We start from the raw sequence: 22226 nt of genomic DNA, 5'->3' as shown, positions 1-22226 counted from the left end.
TGAAGAAAAAGATGGATAGCAACTCAGCAAAAAAAAGAAGTGGAAGAAGGAGAAAAACAGAGCTCAGTAGTTGTAGCTGGCTGTAGCTCACTGCTGAGTGCTGATTCTGCTGAATGAATGGTTTTTACTTTTCAAGGCTCAAGCATGCCTAGAAACTGGTTGAACACTGAAGAGTGCCGATTCTGCTGGCTGCTGAGGTGTTAGACAGAGAATAGAGGACTGAAGAAAGGAATCCAACACCAAAGAACGATCCGAACTGAGTGGCGACTGAAGAGTCGACAATGGAGAGTGTTGAACTGCTGATCGAACACGAACAGGAGTTACAGGACTGTCACAGGAGTAGTCAACTAGAGGTGAGTCAGAGAGTGACGAGAGGTATTCGAAGGGGTTCGGTGGTTGCTGGCTTGCTGCTGATCAAACACCAAAGCTGTCGAACAGAGCTTCTGATCGAACACCAAAGCCTACTGCTACTGGGAGCTATTTTGCCCTAGATTACAAGATTTTGGGCTAAATGTAAAAACTTTGGGCCCTCTGGTACAGTAAAAGCACATAATGGGTCTTACAATTCAAGCCCAAAGAGGGATAAAATCCAATCCAGGCAGCATTGTAGGATCATAACAATTCTACTTACAATTTCGATTCCTTGATTCCAATGATAGAGCTACAATTCTGCCATAATTCTACAGCAGTGCGATTATTCCTTAGGAGTTGGATCGTAGGGGTGAAGTTGAATTGTAGAATCGTACGATTCCACAACTCAAGTCACAATTTTAACAACCATGCCCAAAACCTAATATGATTACCTCTCCCTAGTTGAAATTTTGTGAATGAAAGAAAAGAAGGATAAACCTCAGAAATGAATCTCCAAGGACTCTTAAAAGAGTTTCTAGTATCTTAATTAGCACAATAGTAGCCCAACCATTACTCTGTAAACCAATATTTACTTTTTATTACCAAGAGCCGAAGAGAATTCATCTCCAAGGGAAACGTCGGCAACCAATTAGCCAAAATAGAGATGCTTTTAGACACCATATTACCAAGACCCAACCCTCCTTTTAGACACCACACACCAAACCAAATTATCTTTCCTTTCCCCTACAGCTGACCCAAGAGAATCCCTCATAATCCTCTCTAACTTATGAGCTACCCACTCTAGAATCCTAAAAAATAATAATAATAAAATTAAATTAAATTAATAATTAAAAATAAAAATACAGCAGGATAGTAGAAAGGCTGCTGTGAATAAGAGTAATTCTGCCATCCAAACAAAATGAAGCTCCTGTCCACCCATCCAACCGGTTAGCTAACTTAGACACAACCGGATCCTGAAAGGCTGACAAGCAAGTCTTACCTCCCAAAGGAACTCCAAATAGACCAGAGGCCACTCCAGAACCCCATAACCAGCTAGTGAAGTCAAATGAGACACAACAACCTCCACATTAATCCACCTTAATGCCTCTCACCACCAATAGTCAGCAGCCCTATCCATTCTACTCAACCAATCCACCACAAGAACAAACAAAAATGGGGATAATGGATCCCCATGTCAACTCCACTAGAAGAAGATACCAATCTTTAGGCTGCCCAGTAATAACTACAGAAACATAAGCATTTGACAGGGTCCTCCACCCAACACCAAAGCCTTTCCTCCTAAAGGACCTTAATTCAAAATATCCCAACTCTATAAGCCTTCTCAAAGTCTAATTTAAATATGATACTGCTTTGTTTAAACACAATACCACTCTTCTTTCCATAATGAACATTCTCCACAACCTCATTAGAAACCAATGAAGCTATATTAGACCCATCAAGCCCAAGAGCCTTATCCCTCACAAGACTTAAAAAACTAATGCCCTTTCCTAAAAGGCCTCTCCATACAAGACTACTAAACATCCAAAATAGGACTCCATTCCAACCCCCTCAGCTCCATCTCTCTAATATAATTACGCCTCATTTGCCCATTAGCCACTTTATGAAAGAATTTAAAATTGCAGTCCCACTCTCTAACCACCAGTTCCCCAACCAATCCCCTTTCCTTAGAATCACCCAGCCCTATTCACAATTTTTTAACATTATTGATGATGCTTTGACAATTAGTTTACAAATTTGACGGCACTTTTATGGATCTATAGTGCTAAATTATGAAATATCAATGCAAGCAATAAATGTATATGAAATTTTATTTGTAGAATGTGCATTAATAAGGCCTACAATTTTTCACTTTCAGTTTTAAAAATATTACAAAAATGCCAATTTGTTTTCAATTCAAACTTCAGAAGCACTTTTCATAGTTTTCCATGTACTCCATAACAACAAAGAGACATTTTTATAACTCCCTAGAAAACTAAGATCAAACAAATAAGAAATGTTTTGCACAATGAACAGCATTTAACATCTTGGAACATAAATTTGGGTCTGCAAGAAAGGCATAATGGATATAGACCTGTTTCACATAATATAATGCTAAGTCATTCTATAGTCCAAAACTAAGAAATACTCATTAACCACATCATTTAACAATCTTACCCCCTTCATGATTTTTCATTATTGATGACATTTTTATGATTATATTATAAATCTGATGGTACTTTTATGGATTCATAGTGCCAAATTTTGAAATGTGAATGCATGCAATGAATGTATGTGAAATTTCTTCGTACAATGTACACTAAACAAGCCTATAATTCATCATAACATTTAATTTACCGCAAAATTTGACATTGAAAAGAGAATAATCAGTGCTAAATAAGTAAACATGCCTGACTAAGCACTTCTTAAAATTAATTGATTATCCCCGCATTGTATTAGGTTTTTTGAAATTTGTTGTATTGTCGTATCAATATCATGTTGTCCACAGCATGTGTCAGTCTCTGTACTTCTTCAAGCCTAAGAAGTTGTGTCATTACTTTCCTCAAGCCTTAACTGAAGACTTAATCTTCAAACCCCTTCAGAAATAATTTAATCTTCAAATCCCATGCACATGCAAGTTCAGGGGTCAAAAGTAAATAGCTTTTTTTATAGCAATAATAGAGGTCCTCAGTGCATGTCTTCCCCCTTCTATGTGTGTGTACATGTGGTTATTCCTTCTTTTTTTTGTTGGGGGGGTGGGGGGACAGTTTGGGTTGCGCCCAGTAGAGGAATTAACATAGAATGGTTAAACTTCAAACAATTTTTTCAAACCCAAATAATTGTTTTGCAACTCGGCAATCAATTAGAAAGAACAGCAAGGAATTGGCCCCTTACCATTAATTAGTGATGACCGTGAATCAATTTTTCTCTGGTTTCCTCTTTTTTTAGATTTGGATGATGAAGTGGCTTTTTTCCTCTCCATTTCACCAACATTTTGCAGAGATTCCTTCCTCGTTAACAAAGCTTCGGATTGCACTAAACTCTCAGTTCTTGCAAAAGTAAGTCGGCGAAATACCAAATCCTTTGTTTCCAACAGGCGACTAATATTATCATCAACATTTTCATAGATCACATCTTCAACAATTATTGATCCAGTCAGTTCAGATGTGACCTACACAATGCAAACACAATCAATTGTTGATGTTGTTAGTCCATGAAGCATGTCAACAATCCATATAAAATAAATTGTTCAATTCTAATTTGCAAAAGATACAAACATAAAATCCATAATTGTAAAATATGACAATCATTTGGCAACCATCCATGACTGGGTGGGAAAAATTTTTAAATAAAAGAGTGACTCAAGAGTAAGCCAAAACAAAAGCCTCCTAGGCAATTTGGGCAACAAGAACAATGGATACAATACAAGTTATATTCTCAATAACTAGAAAAAAAAAAGCAGACAAATGCATTATATATAAATAATATTTTCCAGTCATTTAGATGAAAAAAGGAAGATATATTTACAAGTATACATAAAATGCATTTTAACATGAAGTGAAAAACTCCCTTTGAAATAGTCATGCACCGAATGAAGCGCATCCAACAATTTTTGCTGCTTTATTTGTTCAAGGAGCAGTAATACTACTTAAGTGAAATTTTAATTAGATGCAAGAATGCACCCTGGACAATATCAAAGTCCCATTCACGAAGTTAACAAGCATTAGGAGTCTTTTATATTTTCCATTTCTAAAAGGATCTGTTGCTAGTAAACTAAGACATGATCCATGAAATTGTTTCAGCCAAAAGCTCTATTACTTCTGAACTCAGAAAACTATTAGGCCTAGATAACAATTCCTTCAAACAAAAAATGCTCAAAATGATTTGTTGAAGCATGCAATATTTGTACCTCTGTACAAATGTTTATGATAATTGATATTATTTGTAATCGTCAGAGGATAACCAAATAAAATTCTTCATACAAATTATGCAGTTCTGTTCCAGTGGTATAACAAGTAATATTAACAGCATTATAGGAGAGTACAAACCTGCTGAACAGTTTTCCGTTGCTTAATACCATCGCTAGCAATCATAAACCTACAAATTAACCGTCCATCAAAGCAATTGAGAAGTGTTACAAAACATATGGCAATCACAGCCCATAGAGATGATTGCTCAAACGGTCAAATTTATTGTTACTGTATCATAACACTGCATCATAACATAAACAATATTATGCAGGAAAAGAATTATCATGTGACTAATTAAGCTGAAGTAGGCATTATTTGCATCACAATATCTTGATCATAGGGTTCTAAAGACAGACAAAAAGTGTACAACTCAACCAACCCCATAGAAATAATAAAAACAATAAATGAACAAGATGCTACGCATAACGTACGGAATTTGAGCATCATTATCATCTTTTCCAGGTTCCAACTGTTTAATAAGTGGAGATAAATCCTTCTGAAAGAAAACACAGAATAAGATATCAGAAATTCCAGCCATGTGAGAACTACTAACTGGGAATACAGAGTGTGTTTAGTTAGAAAACAAAATGAAGGAAAACTTCACCTGAATATCTTCCATGCTGGAGTTAGCATGGCTCATGTCTAATAAAACCTAAATTAAACGTAAAATTTAGTTAAGTAGTTTGGTTCAAAATATAATAGAGACGAGGGAATGTTACCATCAAGGTGCAGAACAAGTACCATTATTAGACGAGCTGCTTTTGAGCTTTCCACTACCATCCATTGTCCTTCTTCTGAAGAGAAGAGCCATTCATGGGTCCGATTCTGAAAACTAACATTCAGTCACGGATTTGAAACAGAAAAATAAACAACCAATCCTCAATTCAGGTAAATTATAAAAAAGAAAACAACACATACATCAACAAACAGAAAAGAAACATAATATAATTTTTCATTTGCACACAAATACAACAAATTAACATGGATAGTGAGAGTTATGGTGTAATCCCAAGAGTGGGGTGAATTGGATATTTTAAAAATTTAAGTCACTTTTTGCCCTATTTTTAAAACACAACCAAACTATTTCAGGCTTAGGATATCTCAAGCAAATAGTATTTCTCAATCAATCTCAAGTGTAATAAATATTTAAAGCATTCACAATAATGACAATAAAATAAATTTAAACATACAAGTGGAAAAAATAAATAGTGTAGGCAAAAGAGAGAGCAAACACAGCGACTTTTACGAAATTCGGCTATCCCCGCCTATGTCCTCGCCTCAAGACAGCCCGGTTGAAGATTCCACTATCCGCTCCTTCAAACAAGGCAGAGCTACCTTTACAATCCGCTTCTTCACAAGGCGAAGCTACCTTTACAATCCGCTTCTTCACACAAGGCGAAGCTGCCTCTCCAAGCGTTGTACCCTCGCTTGGCACGGTTCACAACCCAAACCGCAAATACAAATGATATAAAAATATTTGTGTACAATGAAATGCTTCTTGAAGAAGCTAATTTGTACAACGAAAATTCTAATGCACTCTCACAAGATATGATTTAAGCTCAATAGAGTATGTGTGTTTCTCTCAAAGAGATTTTTGCAATATAAGAGAGAAAATGATCTTTGAGTAAAAATACGTATAATTAATGCTTCAAAGATTCAAGCCCTAATAAAATATTTCTCCAAAAATATTTTTCAAGATAAGAGTAGGAGAAGCTAGGGTTTTGCTCTCAAAAGGTTTTGCAAATAAATGAGTAGGAGAGTAGATGATCTTTGATGTCAAAATGAATGCACAATAAATGCTTCTTCAAAAACTCAAGAGCAATAAATGATTTTGCAAATGCAAAGATTAAATGAGCTCTTGAATCTTGCAATAGAAATGTTCAAAGATTCACTAGCAACAAATGGTTTCTCCAAAATTATTTTCAAAGAAAAAGAGTAGGAGAAACCATGGATTTACCCTCAAGAAGATATTTGCAATGAAGAGAAGAAGAGAGTAAATGTGCTTTGATTTTGAGAGAATGAGTGCAAAAGAAATGCCCAAATATGATAGAGTATGAAAATATATTGGCAAAAGTTATTTTAAGGCTTTTGGGCTTGGTATTTATAGGCATTTTCAACATATGACCATTTTATGGCCGTTGGGAATAAGATAATGATATAAATTTGAGTTTTATAACCGTTGGGAGCTGTTAGCGTCAATTTGCCCGTTGGAGTCGTCGACGAGTGGCTTGCGATCGTCGACGAGTGGCCTGCATTCGTCGACAAGTCACCCTCTTTCGTCGACGAGTTACTTGGGCTGAAAAACATGTTAAGCTACTGGAAAAATTCGTCGACGGCTCAAATAGCACTCATCGATGAGTCAGCCCCATTCGTCGAAGAGTCACCCTCATTCTTCAATGACTGGCCTGGGCAAAAACTCAATAAGGCTTATTGGTTTCATTAGTCGACAAATGCATGGCATTAGTCGACAATTGCTCTATTTTTCACACAAATAAGCCTTCTAATTAAGTTAACCCATGTTAGGACAAGTGTATATAAATTTTCCAAGAAATTTTTGAGTTCCTAGGGTCAGTCTATGGTCGTTATTGAGCTTTCCAATCAAATCATCTAAGACATGCATATACAATTTAAACTAAAAGCATTACAACTGAAATAATGAATGTCTTCACTCTTTGCTCTTCAATCTATAGGGAATGGGCCAGGTGATATATGTTTTAAGTGCCTCAAGGCTTCCACATTGCATTGACTATTTGTGCCTTCTGAAATATAAATCTATTCATACAGTAAATGCACAAATGAGATGCATATGATTTGTCATTATCAAAACGGGATAGGACTCAAAAATTCAACAGATAAAAAAGATTACAAAGAGTAATCGACACAAATGCCTTTATGGCTATTGAAGGTAGAAGCCTGTGAGAATGTACCCTAGAAATCCTAGGTGAGAGATTGAATATATCAGGAAGAAATCAATCATGGTTGTTGGTCTTTTAAGAAAACCATCAAGTGCATATCCACAACCAAGCTACAATTTCAAAAAATAAAATAAAACAAACAGTCATTTCCAGAACCAAAAAAATGCTCAGTTGGTCTGAGGTGGCACAACCAGTTGTTTAATTTCTAGAATCACCCCTCCCCTACCCATAAAAATATGTAAATGAAAAAATAAAAGGCCCAGTTGGGACTTCTTGTGAAATCAGTTCTTAGACTTGGAAACCAAAAAAAAAAAGTTCATAAAACAAAAGATTTTCGTATCATAAAGAAAAATGATATAAATATTCAAATTTGACAACTAATTATTTTTATTTAAAAGTTGACAAATCCTTAACGAGTATTGTTAGTTATAATCCAACAAATGCCATCTGTCATCACATGGCATGACTCCTATGCAACACTATCTAAGAACAATAGAGGTTTATTTATATTAAAATATTTTTCCCTAAAAGAAATTGGCCTATTATTGTTGACAAAACATATGAAGCCAGCCATTTCAATTTATTGGACGAAATAAATTGAAGAACCAAAGAGAAAATATAGAACTCTCGGTTAGAGATGAAGAGAAAAAGAAAAGGAGAAAAGAAACAATTGGCTTCTTTTCCTGGAACCCTTATGTACAACTCCAGGCCTGCCTCTTATATGTTTATAAGAATAAAAAGATTTAAGGGCAAAAATACCCCCACTCACACAACCTAATACAAAAATAGCATATTTCCTTCTAAAACTCCCCTTCAAGTTGGAGGTGTATAAATATCACCTAACCCCACCTTGTAACTATTAGACAAGGTGGGCTTAAATAAAGGATTTGTGAAAATATCATCATACTAACACACAAATTTCACAAACAGAGTCTTCACTACCTTCTTCAACACAGCATCCCTTACAAAATGACAATCAACTTCAATGTGCTTTGTCCTCTTATGAAATATTGGATTGCTAAGGATATAAATGGCAGCTTGGTTATCACAAAACATATCTATTAGGTTCATTTACCAAGAATCCCATCTATGACATAAGAAATTTCAACAACAAAAGCTCACTAACAGACACAGTATGAGCTATAGCTTGATATTCTGCTTCAGCACTAGATCTTGCTTCACTAGGTAACAAGATTGTACCACAAATGTACAGTCCAGTAGTAGATCTTCAATCATCAATCAAGCCAGCCCAAAATGCATCATAGTATCCCTTGATCTCACAATTTTTATTGTATTTAAATATCAAACCTTTGCCAAGAGAGCCTTTGAGATAGCGCAAAATCCTAAAAACAGCATCCCAATGTGGTTGTTTGGGATTTTCCATAAATTGAATCACCACCCCCGCTACAAAAGATATTCAGGTCTAGTGACAATCAAGTAGACCAACTTCCAACCAATTTCCTATATCGATGTTTGTCTTCAAATTCTGGTCCGATATCCCTAGACAACTTCTTGTTAGGATCCATAGGAGTATCAATTCGTTTAGCTCCCAATAAACCAGTCTCACTTAGCAAGTCCAAGGTATATTTTTGCTGCGATGGATTCAAACCTTTACTACACCATACAATCTCAATACTAAGAAAGTAATAGAGCACCCAAGTCCTTGATTTGAAATTTAGTTTGAAGCCATCCCGCTCTGATCGCTACCAGTAATGATGATATCATCAACATAAACCACAAGAAGTACCATACTACCACTCATATCTCCTTTATGTGGACAAAGACCGAATGATCAAAGTAGCATTGAAAAGAGCCAAATGTAAAGACACCACACTAAACTTGTCAAACCAGGCTCGAGGAGACTGCTTAAGACCATAAATGACCTTATGCAACCTACATACTTTACCATCCTCCCCCTCAGCAACACACCATAGAGGTTGCTCCATGTATATGTCTTCCTACAAATCTCCATATAAAAAAAAACAATCTTCTCATTTAACTTATATAAAGGTCAATCAAAATTAACTACTAATGAGATCAGTACACAAACAGAATTAGTCGAATAACAGGAGAGAAGGTCTCAAAATAATAAATACAATATGTTTGGTTGTACCCCTTGGAAATCAATTGAACCTTAAGCCATTCAAAAGAGCCACCAGGAAAATATTTGATGGTGAAGATTCAATGACACCAAACCAACCCCTTACCAAGAGGAAGATCCACCAAATCCCATGCCACTCGAGTGGTCAAGGTATCAATTTCTACATCCATTGCATGCTTCCACCCAGGGTAAGCAATGGCTTCAACATGTGAGGAAGGGATAGAAACAGGAAAAACAGACAAGGCAAAAGAACACGTAAGGCTAGCAAGGTGAAGAACTAAAACATAATGGGCAATAGGATAAGCAACTAAGGACTGTTGATTACATTTTTTTAGTACCTTTTTTATGAGCAATGTGCAAATCGAAGTCACATTAGGATGGATCTCCAAAACAAAAAATTAGAACAGTGATACGCCAGGGAGGTGGCTGCATGGTGGTACCAATGCTTATGCTTGCTTTCCATCATTCATAAACCTTCAATTGTTTCTCTGGATCATCAGCAGTTGGATTTGGAAGAGTAGAAGTGAAGAGGGATAACAATAGGAACAGGAGGATCAACACACGAGGGGGGATCATGAAACATTGATGGACTCCAAATAGATCCATCATCCAAGGAGGATCCTGCACTAGAGAAATTATGCATTCCCTCAAAAAAGGTGACATTTGCACTAAGATATTTCCTATGAATGTGGGGATCATAACATCTATAACCCTTTTGGGTTTTTGAGTACCCAACAAAGACCCATTTAACAACATGTGAGAGAACTTGTTCTAACCAATATGTGGAACATGGACAAACACGTGCACCCAAAAACAAAAGGCACAATAAAGAACATGGATGCTTCCAAGTAAACAATGGTGAAGGGAATTTGCCCTTTTAGAATACTCAAGGGCATCCTACTGAGCGAAAAAAAAAAAAAAGGCTGTTAGAAGAGCATCGATCCAAAAGGTTTTAGGAACATGCATATGAAGGAGTAAAGACCGTGTTATGTTGAGTAAATGTTTATTTTTTCTTTCAGCTACTGCATTCTATTGGGGGGTATGTGTACATGATGCTTAATGAATAACTCCTTTCGACAAGCAAAAAGACAAACTCATTTTGAACAATTCAAGTGCATTATCAGAACAAAAAATTTGAATATTAATGCCAAATTGAGTTAATATTTCTTGGAAGAATTGAGTAAATACATTAAAAAATTCAAACCTGTCCTTAACAAACAGATCCAGGTTATCTGCAAAAAAATCATCCAAAAGAGACGCAAAATATTGATGACCAATCAAATTTTTGGCTGTACATGGACCTCAAATATCTAAATGAATTAGAGAAAAAAACATGATTCACTACAAGACTCAATCCTAGATGGAAAAGATGTCCTAACATGAATTTCCAACTGACACGCAAAACATTCAAAATGAGAAAATAGACTTGAACACTGGAAAAACTTCTTGTAGCTTTTGAAGAGATGGATGACCCAAACGAGTGTTCCACTAATCAAGAGAAACATCATGAGTAGAAATTAAGGAAGCTTCATGACAAGAACTGGATCTAATACCACCACCATCAAAATATTACAAGCCATCCTTCTCAAGCCCTCCACCAATCCGCCTCTTCTTTTGGATATCCTACATAACACAATTAGAAGGAAAGAAGGTCACAGAACAATTATGAGATTTAATTAATTAACTAATAAATTCAAGAGAAATTTTGGCACATATAACACAGAGGAAAGAGGTACAAAAGAAAACAAAAGAATATTGCCACAACCAAAAACTGATGTAACTGACCATCAGCAAGAGTAACTTTAGAGTGTAAAGTAGTTGGTTTCAAGGACTCAAATAACATAGTGCTACCTATCACATGGGAGGAAGCACCAGAATCAACAACCTAGGTTGAACCGTTGAAGAGAATGAAGAGGCAAGAATCCCAACTATACCTAAATGGACCATAATAGCATTAGATGTAGAAGACTGAATTTGGAGTTGTTGACCCAGGTGGACAATATTGCTAAACTCCTCTTGGGACACAATAGACAACGTACTCAACTACCCAATGGAGTGAACAAGTGCACTTGAAGTTTCAATGGTGGATCACCCTCAACAAGTGACTTATTGGCCCAATTTGGTTTCCATTGGAGATCCCAATAACAATCCACAACATGGTTTTCCATACCACAATGTGGGCAAACGTGGGAATTGCCACGATGAACTCCTCATCCTGATATGCTACCTCTACCACAATTGCTTTCCAAACCCCGTCCTTGTTCTCCAACACTTCCCTTACCACAGTTGGAGGTAGTGCTAACCATGGCTAAATTGTCATGAGAAGAAGCTTGAGAAGAAGATTGAGAGCTGTCGTTGGTGATACGTTGGATTCTAGCATATGCTTCATTCATGCATGGTATGGATTCACCAACAAGAATCTGAACACAAATGGGTTAAAGCTCAGGACTCAACCTAGACAAAAACTTTTTGGCAGCCAAAAACTCAGCCCTTTGCCTCTTAATCATCTCAATGTCTAAGCTAACTGGTTCATAGATGTTGAGTTTCTCCCGCATACCCTTTGAAGTGCTATAGTACTCACCAATGGACCTACCTTCTTGGTCATATTTGAAGAACTTCTCATATAGGTCTATCACTAATCCTGTCAAAGCTGGCTTTTAGCACACAAAGCAGAGAAGACCACAGTTTTTACCACACGGAACAGGGCAGACCACAATGAACACTTAAAACAGCACTGCGGACACCCCAAAACCAACCTGGCAGCAGCTAGAAGCAAAGGCAGGCACAAAACAGCAGCTAGAACATCATAACAGTATCATCACTGGACCAGCAAGCAGAGAAAACATCAGAACAGCAACAGCAGTCTGCAAGAAACAGTAAGGGGCTGTCTTTACATCAGCAAACCACCACGAGCCACAAACACCCACAAGAGTGGCTCATGGCTGAGAGAAGGAGAGGAAAAAAACCTAAAAAACTCTCAAGCCAGAAAAAAATCTCTACTTTAAGGGTTAACAAGGGAGAGAAAAAGAAAAAACAGAGGAAGAGAAGGCTGTGCTAGGTCAGATTAATCATGTTCAGAGAAACTGCTCTGACACCATGTCGCAAATCTGAATTAAATTGAAGAACCAAAAAGAAAATACAGAACTCACAATTAGTGATGAACAGAAGAAGAGAAGGAGAAAAGAAACAATTGGCAGCTTTTCCTGGATCCCTTACATACAGCTCCAGGCCTGCCTCTCATATATTAATAAGAATAAAAATATTTAAGAACTAAAACACCCCCACTCACACAAACTGATTATTAAAATAACATATTTACTTCTAACAGACCATTTATTCCTAATTTGGAAAGGATTTTTTAACTATTTTGATTGAACCAAAAATAACAAGAGTCACTTGCAGACAATCATTCTCAGACACCCGCCAATTTAATAAGAGTACTTTCAAAACGCAATTTTTTGAGAATAGGCACTGGTTGTTCTTTCAAGTGTGTGCAAATAAAAAGTACATGCTAGAAAAAAGACTGACCTTGGGGACAAGAAAAACACCGCAATGATATGCAAATGGTCCAGACTGCTCCTTAGCATCAAGAAGTACAGCTCTGTAACTAAAACGGGATCCCTTTTTTTCACCCATCGTAAGTTGGACCCGACGACCTTGACTAAGTTCTTTCAGATTTCCTTTAGCGCCCAAAAGCAGATCTTCAAGGGAGTATAGTATATCAGAATCACAGGATCCCATACGAATCCTATTCTCATTTTCAAGTGCCTCATGGATGCCATGAGCCTGAGAACACAATGTGCAACTTCTGTCAAGCTTTCAAGCAATTAATATTTCAGGTTCACAACACCACAGTCATTCAAATTGAAGTACAACAAAGACTGCATATTCATTAATGCTGACAAGTAAGATACTACAGAATCACCATTTTCTGTGTAAATAATTTTCATAGCCACAAGTGTTGTCAATATACATAATCGCATAAACAAAGACATGTTTCTCTACCTGTTTACTATTACAATCAAGAGATAAATGACTAAATGATGCCATTATCTGATGTGACGCAGTTGTACTATCTTTCTCGACAACCGCCATAAAAGTTTGAAAGCTACGCTTGTTCAATGATTTCCAAGGTATAGCATGAAGATTCATTTTCCACCCAAATCGAAATCTAGAGAAAAGTAAACCTGAGAGGGAAAAGTGAAGCAATCAAATATCTATTCTCAGCAAAAGCACTGGGCAAATTATCAAAGATGCGAGTAGATTCACTATCACAGAACTCATCTATCACAAAACACAGCCATATAGTCCCTTCACCCAGCACACATTCAGTTCCATAAAAATTGAAATATTATATTTTAAAAAAAAAAAAAAAGTTTACTTTTTCTTCAGTGAATAAGAAAAAAATGTATGCAAAATAGGGACCTCTTCAATTGAATTAATAAAAATACCTAGAACATGAGACTCAGCAAGGGTGAGACAGATAAACTTTCCCCCAGACTTCAATACTCTCTTCACCTGATGATACAAAACCAACTCAAGTAAATCCAACATGAACTATTTATCTTCAATAAAATTAACTTTTGAGCATATGCAACAAATATATGCAGATAAACTATTCACCTCTGATAAATATTGACTTCCCAACTTGGGGCCAAGCTCCGGTTCCATCAGAGCATCCAATCCCCCCTTATCAAGAACAACATCGAAAGTCTCATCCATGAACTGGTAAAGCAGTACAGGTCAGATAACAGGCCTTAAAGTAAAACCGAACTAATTCAAAATAGATCCACAAAGAACTTGCCAGGAACGAAGGACAATACTATTAACCATATAAGATTAAGAGTATCATGAAAAAGCCATCATAGTACCGAAATGGTACCAACAACAACAACATAAAACCCTAAAACACAAATTTAAAAGCAAACACGCCTCTTGCAGAAACACACACTGCCTTTCACACATAAAGAAAAATATTTGATAACCTTCAAAATATAAATTAATAAATTATAATGAAAACGATAAGAGTTCATGGTCAACGATTGAATAGTTTAAATAGAGAGCATCTGATAAAATAAGTGTTAATTACTAGTCATTGAACCAAGTGCTGAATGTGTGAACCAGTCTGTACAATAAAGACATTGCACAACCAACATCAATTGCAAATTAATTTCTACTTCAACCCACAAAAAAATTAGTATATATGAGACTTGGGGAATAAGGAAACTACTTTTATAAACATAAAGAAACTAATATACTAATTACCTAAATATAACACCCTAGAACCATAAAGAACATACCCAAATAACAATACCTTACAATAAAAACAACCAGAACAAATTAACACCCAAGTCATACTGCATCAATCTCCCCTATAGTTGAGAAAAAATACAATCTCAAGTTAAGGCAAACATGTATACTAGCTAACGTTATTATGTTCATCTTCATCCCCAAAATACCTAAGATGCATTTACAATCTGCTCATCAGAAGAGCTCTCTCCAATCTTAGGCTTGTCTTATCTTCAGTAACCTCCATGTGGCACATGTCTTCTTAGGACAAGCGTTCCTTTTTTTTCCACAATTATCAGTTCATCACAGCCAAATGATAAGTGCTCAACCTTCTTTGAATTAGGTGTCTTGTAGGGGCAAAAGGAGGCTAATGTAGAGCTGATATTTTTTTATAAGAATCCTTCCAATATTTGCTCTCAATAATCCTAGCAAAGGAGTAGCTCAATCAATAGAGTTAAAGTCATAGGATCGCAACTCGATGCATATTCCATCGTGAAGTCCATTAAAGTACATAACAATACATTGTTGTCCGTCTTCATCAAAAGAACATTAAGCCACCAATTTGCAGAACTCAAGAGCATATGCGTCAACATCTTTATTGTGTTCACCTAACACGCACAACTTAAAGTATATCTCCCACTCATAATTGGCTTGGGCGATTCTCAATACCATGAGATGCCTGATAAGATTCCACTGAGTGGAGCTTGCCTACAAAGACAACATTGATAAGTTAGATTGTGACACCAAGTACATATGAGGCACTTGAGACAAAAAAGGATTGTGTCAATCCTTTCTTCTACTCCAAGAACTCAATATGTATCACTTTCAATTTGATTGAACCAATCGAATATCTCTAGACCCTCCTCACCCATAAGCATACGCAAAATAACCCTACACCTTTGAATATCTCTGGACCCTCCTCACTATAAACATGTGCAAAGTAACCATACATGTTTGATACACAAGAATGGAAGGAAATAGAATGCTGATTCCAGCATTTCATTTACATTATTATGTTTCAATGAGCTCTTAAAAGTGAGTATGCGCCTTCCTTTGGAATGCCCATTCCAACAAGGAGTGAGATGGGCATACCATCCAAATACATGAGACTGAGGAATGCTCATTCTCACCCAAAGTGGGAGCAAGGTCTTAAATTTCGATTTTGACTCAAATTTCGAAGCTCCAAAAGTACGGAAATTTCGACGGAAATTTCGATTTCGATGTCGATTTCGATTTCGATTTCGATTTGAAAAAATAACGGAAACTAGTAGTAAAGCATGGAATTCTTTGTGAAACTTTAGAAATGGTTAACAAACATAAAAATATAAGTTTTAAGACTAATATATTACAAATTAAATACATCTATGTTTTGTATGAGGTGGAAAAGTTGTAAAATAGTACGTGTATCAAACATGTTTGTAAAATAATGTACATTAAACATATTCAATTAATGCAAATGAAATTCATAAATCATTTAAATATTATTTATTATACAAATATTCATAATTTAGACATGAATGGTTAAATAAAATATTACTATAAGTTTATTTTTTCATATAATTTCAAAAGCACTTGTGATAACCTTTTGTTTCAATAAAATAAATTAAAAGAGAAATTTCACTTCACTCTTGAAGTTTCGATAAATTTTGACAAATTTTGCTAAAATTTCGAGGTTTCGATAAATTTAGGATGATTCGTTGAGATTTCGACGGAAATTATGTAAGACGGAAATCGACTACCATTTTGATTTCAAAGGTGACGGAAATTTCAACAGTTTCGCGGAAATTTAAGACCATGAGTGGGAGCTAGATGAGAATCACAAGGAATATCCTCACCCGAATGAAAATTACGAAATAAAATAAAATAAAATAAAAATTGTCAGTTAGTGTCAAAAGTTACAACAATTCAAACCCAAACAAGATGCCCAAAAAAATTAGAAAATTTTACATCACCCAAAAATTTTGCACCACAATGCCCACCAAGACGAAAGGTAGAGCCTTGAAATTCACATGAGCAGTCAGTCCACCCCTTCCAACATTGCCTTCATCGACACCAAGTACCTCATTGGCAAGGCAGCCCAGAATAAGATGGCCCTAAACCTAGGGAGGCAACCAACATCTGACCATTCATGGTTGTCTGCATCCACAGAAACAAGCCTATGATCATGGCTTTCACACAAGGGCAGGGAGAAGAGATTCACTCCAGAGGAGATCTCAGCAATGATGCTAACCAAGAAGCCAATGCTGTCATCACAGCGCCAAGCCTAAACCAACAACTTGCAGTGCCAGGCAACAAAGAATGCTGGCAACAGAGATCTCAGCAGCAATTATGACTGGAGAGAGAGAGAGAGAGAGAGAGAGAGAGAGAATTATTTATAGAGAAAATGTAGGGGCAAGGGAGGGAAAGATGTCTCTCAATATTATTAACAGAGGGGTGCACGTTTATAGGGTGGACAATAGTTCGTCCAAACCGAACTAACCAACCAGTATTCGTCCTAATCAGTTCGGTTCAGAACCTAAATCAGCTCAGTTCAACTTTTGGCCACCAAATAAAATTTAGTTCAGTCTTCAGTTATGCCGCTCAAAAACATAGACCAACCAAAAACCAAAGTTTTTTGTTAAAAAATCCAGAAGCATCCCCTAGGCACAACCACTTAACCCCCACCCCCTTGCTGAGCGGCACAAGCTTGAAGAGGGACTTGCTTCAATCGCCAGCGGTCAGAAATAACTGGGAAGAAATGATTAGAAAATAATGGATTTCAGGGATTTCAGGAACATGGGTTTCAATGCTAGTTTCATAACTACTCTCCGGTACATGCTAGATTTCAAGATTACAGACGAGAGTAGCAGCACAAGTCGGAGTCAGAAGGAGGCAGACACTGTCGCACGCCTACGTCAAAGATGCAAAGTGCATGGCTGCCTGAGCCGGAAGATGGACTTGCTTCAATCCCCCTTATTCCTCCCCCACACAGCTGTTGGAGGTCTGCAATTTCAATTGGGTCGATTTTCAGCAATGCAAAGCGGCCAGTTCGGTCGTTCAAAAGTTGGTTTCCGATTCTAATTCAGTCAAGTTCTCAATCCCACAAAACCAAAAGTTGGGCTCTCCGTTTTTGCCACCAAACTGGCTGACGCAATCAATTGCACTGCTGACAGGTCTGACCTAAAAAATAGAAGGAATCTGATCCAAATTCAAATGTCTTCCCAAAGATTCCCAAGTCTAACTAGCTCACGTAATTATGGGTCAGTTCAAATCTAGCCTCTATTTACAGGAAAATAAGTGCAAAACAAAAATGCCAATCAATCTTATTCTACTTGGAAAGAATTTAAATTGGTTGACTCTTCTATTAATTAGGAATATTTGTAGCCAAAGGAAATTAAGCATTACACATTTAATTAGTATGGAATTTCCATGTTTATCATGCTAGCATGCAACAAAACATATTTGAGATCTTGTGCAAACTTGGAAGATGCAACCACTAGGAATCTTGGAGTGAGTGTTGCATTCTAAAACTTCTAAAATAGAAGTTTAAGAATACAACACTCACTCCAAGATTCCTAGTCGTTGCATCTTCCAAGTTTGCACAAGATCTCAAAGATGTATATATATATATATAAACATATTTAAATCGAGAGTAAGACTGAGTAACAACAAGAAGCTATCCGCGTGTGGAATTCAAAGGATACTATATCGAGCTTGCTGACTTTTTTTTTTCTATGAAAACAAACCTATCTATGAGAGGTTATTTGTTTGTAACTGAATTTAGGTCTTTTAAGTTGAATTGGTCCACTTGTGTTTGGGTGTGCAAACAATTCTTCTAGGGGGAGACAAGCTAAGACAAGCAATGATAGGTTCCTTGCGTGTGGAGGGATTCCTCAATGATTCGCAGAGAACCAGTTTGTAATTGATGGTTGATCTTCGATGCCAAAAGAATCATGTTAGGTGCAAATTCTGGATAAAGTACCTTGAAGAGTGGACATAGGCATCAAGTGTCATCCGAACCACTATAAATAATTTGCAGCTCCCTCGTCTTTGTCACCTTAATTTCTTGCATTATCTATCTTGTCTAGCATCATAATTGAATTAAGTAGTTCAAAATTTGGTTTTAGAAATGTAATTGAGCATCAAACCAATTCAAACCCATCCCCAGTTGAGATTGTTTCTTGGGTCTCATTAAGATATCATCCACATGCAATGATTTACCAATGATTGCACAAGCCAAGGAAAAATGTAAAAATTTTTAGCCCAAGTAAAATGCATTTAGAAAACCTTGCTTTTTGAAGTTAGGATGTGATATTTCAAAATCACAATTTGTTTCTTTCTTTTTAACACAGCACAAGCTTCGAATATGAGATGAAAAATGCCAAAATAACCCCAATAATGGGAAATAAAGTTGAAGTGTACAAAATAGAACATTAAGGAAACCCAAATATGACCTGCAGGAAGCTAAGAGAGTAAATACAGCACACACTTCAATAACTTTCAATTGAAACACTAAAATAAATTCAAATTTTTTTTTTCTACATTAAATAGAAAGATAAATAACAGCATACAAGCAAATACACTAAAGGAATCACTTGTCAAGCACTTTGTCTTGCACCAAAAGCACCCATGAAGGGATCGTTTGGAACCACTTAGAGAAATGTAATTCAAAAAAAGTAGTAGTGCGCCGAATTGGAAAAGCATGAAAAGTCATAGGTGGTGCTTGCTTGTGTTCAAAATAAGTGGTATTTGGATACCTCACTTTTATTATAGGGTGCTATATGAATTTATATTGTTATATTTCATCAAATATGAAGGGCAACGGTAAGGTTGTCGCTGTGTGACCTAGAGGTCACAAGTTCGAGGCATAGAAACAGCCTCTTGCAAAAATGTAAGATAAGGCTGCATACTATAAATCCACTGTGGTCCGCCCCTTCCCTGAACCCTGCATACGCGGGAGCTTTGTGCACTGGGCTGCCCTTTTTTCTTTTTCTTTTTTTATATTTCATCAAATAGTTAACATTTTATATGATAAAATGATATTTTTAAATATATTTTAAATTAAAAATATTAATATATCCTAGTTAACAATTTAATTAGTGATTATGTTCATTATTTCCAATTAAAATTCAAATATTTTTATTAAGTAAAATAATAAAAGGTTATTATTTTTAATTAAAAAATAATCTTGTTATTAATTTATATTTATAATATATGACTATCATATTAATTTATGTTAAACATAATATTATTAATTTAATTAAAATTTTTAATTTATTTAATATTAATTTAAATTAATAGATGGTTCTTCTTCATTCCCAAATCGAGTTATATTTCATTAATAACTAATACGTCATAATACATAAAAAAATAATATATGATTCTATTTTCATATATTTTAAATAAAAATATTAATATTTTCTGATTAAAAATTTAACTGATAATTATGCTATTTATTTTTAACATTATTATTTTCTAATTAACAATAATCTTGTTATTAATTTATATTTATAACATATGATTATCACATTAATTTATGTTAAAAATAGTATTAAGGATTATTGTATTTTGGTAGATATTATGGCCTCAAAATCTAACATTTACTTGGAAAAGTCTAATTTTTGGTTGGGAGACCACTAATCCACTTCTTTTGATTACCTCAAAAAATATGTTTAAATGTTTGAAATGTTGTTCTAGGGATTCTGAAAATATTAAAACATCGTCAATATAGACTATAGTAAATTTTGTATAAGAATTGAAGATTTCATTCATCACATTTTGGAATTCTGAATGAGCATTTTTTAGGCCAAATGGCATTACATTCCATTCGTAATGCCCAAATAGTACTGTAAAGGCAGTTTTATATCTATATTCTTCAACAATTTGTATTTGCCAAAAACCTGATTTCATGTCGAATTTTGAAAAAATTGAAGCATTAAAAAGTCTACTTAATAAATCTTTCTTATTTGGAATGGGGTATCTTATCCATTGAAGTGCTTTGTTTAAAGGTTTGTAATTGATAACAAGTCTAGGAGCTCCTCTTTCAATTTCAGCCTAATTTCTGACATAAAAGGCAGAATAGCTCCAAGGAGATTTGCTTTTTCTAATTAATTTTTTGTCTAATAATTCTTTAATTTCTTTTTTGCAATATTCTAATAACTCTTGATTCATTTGAATAGGTCTAGCTTTTGTAGGAATTTTATCTTCAGTAAATTCTATAAGGTAATTTTACTAAATGCTTTTTTCGAGACCAAAAAGCATTAGGTAAATTTGAATAGACTTCTTTTTCTAATTTTTCTTTAAATTGTTCAATTTTTATTTTAATTTCAGGACATTGTAATCTTTCTTGTATTTTCTTATGATGAATTTCTTTTGATAAATGTTTTATATGTTTTCTCTTATGTCTTATTAAGTTTATTCTTTTTACGGCTAAATCCTTTAATGTATTAGCTTCTCTCTCTTTCATTTTATCAATAAATTCAAATAGAACTTCTTGCCCTGCTATGTGAGTATGAATTCCATTTTCAGCAACTTGAAAAGGCTAAATAAGAGTAAAAAATGGAGCACCTAAAATAATCTCTTGTTGCATATTTTTGACTAATATGAAAGTGGTTTTGAGACAAATGTCTTGATTACATATTTGAACATCAGATATTTTAAATTGTATTTGAAATCTTGCACTGTTTGCTTCATATAATTGTGTAGTTGTTCTTTCATAATATTGGGTTGGAATTAATCCTTCTTGAACACAATTCATATATGCTCCTGCATCAAGGAGAGCACGAGTTTCTAAAACAAAGATTTTATTAATTACTAATTTTACATTAGTATACCACTTATGAATATTAACTTTTGACAAAAAACCTAAAAACGCTTCTTTATCTTCATCTTCTTCTTTATTTGTCTCTTTTTCACTTTCGGATTTAACTTCTTCTTTATCATAAAGCAAATCTACCTTTATTGTAAATTACACATTTGCCTTTTTATATTATTTATTTCTTCTTTTGTACTATTGACTTCATGCTGTAAATCTTGTATTGTGGGTTGGTTAGATCGATTTGATATAATTTCCTTTTCTTTATACCTATCCATTATTTCTCTAATATTATAGTATTCTTTTATGAATTTTGGTTTTTCCTCTTGCATTAATTGTTTCTTTAATTTAATTAAATATTTACTTTTGATTTCTGGGTCATCAACAAGTTCAAGCATTTCAAGCATGATTTTACTTTCTTTTCAAATAACATTTAAAGAATTCGAACATTTATTGCAAAAATAAAATCCTACTTCTTCAGTACAAGGTTCATCATTACTTTCAAAGGATAGCTTTCTTGAAGTTCATTAATTATTTTGTCTGATTCTGAAGATATTTTTTCTTCTTCAGAATCACTACTAATGATTAAAGATATCATTTGTCTTTTGAGTTTCTCGCTACAATCTAATTTTTAATTTCTTGTTTTATTTTGCAATCTTTACTATACTGACCCCTTTTTCCACATTTAAAACAAGTTATTTCACTTTTGTCTCTGTATTTTGTTCCTTTAGTTTTCTTATTTCTTGGTGGCCTATAGTAATTTCTTTTTTTATTTTTATAATAATCTTTATCATAATTTTTTCAATGTT

The 22226-nt window shown here is 34.9% G+C and overlaps 1 protein-coding gene across 1 annotated transcript in view; it reads right to left on the bottom strand.

Moving 5' to 3' along the window:
- LOC131151618 (uncharacterized) overlaps positions 1–22226 on the bottom strand; it is an 87878-nt gene that overhangs the window by 42091 nt on the left and 23561 nt on the right. The window contains exons 2-10 of the mRNA XM_058102886.1: positions 13959–14060; positions 13787–13853; positions 13341–13522; positions 12864–13121; positions 5061–5144; positions 4924–4971; positions 4751–4815; positions 4398–4446; positions 3244–3520 (exon numbers count right to left, since the gene is read on the bottom strand). Coding sequence (XP_057958869.1) covers positions 3244–3520; positions 4398–4446; positions 4751–4815; positions 4924–4971; positions 5061–5144; positions 12864–13121; positions 13341–13522; positions 13787–13853; positions 13959–14060 — 1132 coding nt within the window. The remainder of the gene's footprint in view (positions 1–3243; positions 3521–4397; positions 4447–4750; positions 4816–4923; positions 4972–5060; positions 5145–12863; positions 13122–13340; positions 13523–13786; positions 13854–13958; positions 14061–22226) is intronic.

Source organism: Malania oleifera, chromosome 3 (assembly GCF_029873635.1).
Source record: "Malania oleifera isolate guangnan ecotype guangnan chromosome 3, ASM2987363v1, whole genome shotgun sequence".
In the NCBI taxonomy this organism is placed as follows: Eukaryota; Viridiplantae; Streptophyta; class Magnoliopsida; order Santalales; family Ximeniaceae; genus Malania; species Malania oleifera.
Note: the sequence above shows the minus strand (reverse complement) of the source record. Positions and strands in the feature narration are given on the sequence as shown.